Here is a 1974-nt window from a genome sequence, read left to right on the forward strand (position 1 = left end):
CTTAGAGTAAAATTAACTCTACTTTTGCAAGAAGACTACTAACACCAAAATATTTAACACTTTTGAATTTGCTGTGTATATACTGGTGGAATAATTGCCCAAAGGTGGGCAGCCAGGGAGGAGCAACAAGTCTCTACCCAGAGGAGGAGAGCTGCTGCTGGAGAAAATACTGTGACTCACCCAGACCGTAACAGTTTGGGTCATCTTCCAGACATCTTCCAGCCTGCATGCATACTTTTAACCCTGTGTAGATTAGAGAAAAAAAACAAATCAAACATATGCACCCAGTTCTAGTTGTCTTAAAGTCAATAAAGATGTATTCCGTACAATCATTTCACCCTGGAGAAAGAACAAAATTACCAAGACATTTATGCCCATGATGAGTGTATGTAAACTTCTGAACACAACTGTAATGGGATCATTTCTGTTGCTAGGCTATTGTTTCCTTCCTGTGGCCTTTGATTACCCCAAAACACATATCATTATGCGTTTTGATCACTTTGTAATGTAAATTTGTAATGCTGTTATCCTTCAAAAGTAAACTCAGTAAACTCTCTCATAAACTTAACTCGTGTTGGCCAATGTTGTGTTGTTGCAGAACTGTTTTTGCATTAGTTTTGTATGATATGAATCCATTAATAAAGCATTTTAGGGAATTAGCACCTGCTCTCTTAAACCACATACTACAACTCAGTGACTGACACAAAAACTCAGTTCTTTCACTGTTGTCTTCAGACTGCATTCAGTTTTTACAGTTTAAGGAAGCACTTAAAGATTGATTTGTTCTAAATGTTTCATATAAATCTGCTATACTTGCATACACACACATATATACTCTCTTTAAGTTTGAATGAATAAAGTTTCGCTACTCCTATTTTTTCAGTTGTTGGTGGTTAGTATTTGTTGATGACGTGTGGATAGGGATGACTTTTTGTTCTCATAAGCCACATGCTGATCACGGGCTTGGGCCTGCTCCTTGCATGTCTACTGTAGCTTGCAAATAGAAATGAAATCAATAAAAGGTGAATAAGACTGATTTGAGTAGTTAACTCTTTAATGATTATTGACTAAGGTGTGCGAAGTGTCCGTTGCTTTTAATTGCTTTTAATAATGGTAGGCATGCGGAAGCTATAAGCAACGACCTCTTTAATGTTGCCTTCACGTGCTCACCGCAAACTCATGCTTTCATCAAATAAAGTAGTTACCAGATAGTATTATCCGATTTTGTAATTTATTTCTTTAAAATAATTTAGTACTGTAAAAGTTTATGTATTTACTGTAAGTTTGCAGGGAAAATTATTTTATTTATTTATTTTATTTAAATGCTAAATGTAGTCAACTAAAGGTTAGTCACCAGGCTAAATGGGTTATTATAATTTATTGTCACGTATCGATATCGATATGAAAAGAAATTTCTATGATTTCTGGTTTTATTAAAGTGCGCATTTTCCTTGTGAAATGTAAATACGTATGATAGTTCCTAATTCCGGCAACCTTGAAAGCGGCACAAAAACCGCTGGTACGGCTGGGACTGTTTCGGCTTGACAGTGAGCTACCAAGCAAAAATCAGCAGCGGTGTCGTTTGAGGAAATTTCGTTTTGCAATGTAAGTCTATCCTATACCACACACTTTTATTTGTCAGTCAGATGTTGACGATTTCGCTTCCGTTTTTTTTTCTGGTAATACTTCAAGACGCGGGCGCAAAAACAACGCCCAGAACTTTTGCTACTAGCCTGCAACAAGTGCTAGTGCCCCCGTCTTCGAGATGTGAGCTAGCTTAGCCACAGCAGCAACGCTGCATTAAAGTTATCTAACGTTGCTCACTCCTCATCATATCAACTTATCTTTGCTAGTTATGTAGGTAGTCAAGAAAGAGTGTACACAATCGGTTTGTATACAGGCCACAGCTGTTACTGTTACACGAATCTTACTGTTAGACAACGATATGTGCTAGCGTTTTAGTCTATGCTTAGA

At 37.1% G+C, this 1974-nt stretch overlaps 1 protein-coding gene across 1 annotated transcript in view; it reads left to right on the plus strand.

The window, feature by feature from the left end:
- Window positions 1-1492: 1492 nt before the first annotated feature.
- vamp3 (vesicle-associated membrane protein 3 (cellubrevin)) overlaps window positions 1493-1974 on the plus strand; it is a 15759-nt gene continuing 15277 nt past the window's right edge. The window contains exon 1 of the mRNA XM_005739428.1: window positions 1493-1605. Coding sequence (XP_005739485.1) covers window positions 1604-1605 — 2 coding nt within the window. The 5' untranslated portion in view covers window positions 1493-1603. The remainder of the gene's footprint in view (window positions 1606-1974) is intronic.

Source organism: Pundamilia nyererei, unplaced genomic scaffold (assembly GCF_000239375.1).
Source record: "Pundamilia nyererei isolate P.nyererei 1_Seehausen unplaced genomic scaffold, PunNye1.0 scaffold00092, whole genome shotgun sequence".
Taxonomy (NCBI): Eukaryota; Metazoa; Chordata; class Actinopteri; order Cichliformes; family Cichlidae; genus Pundamilia; species Pundamilia nyererei.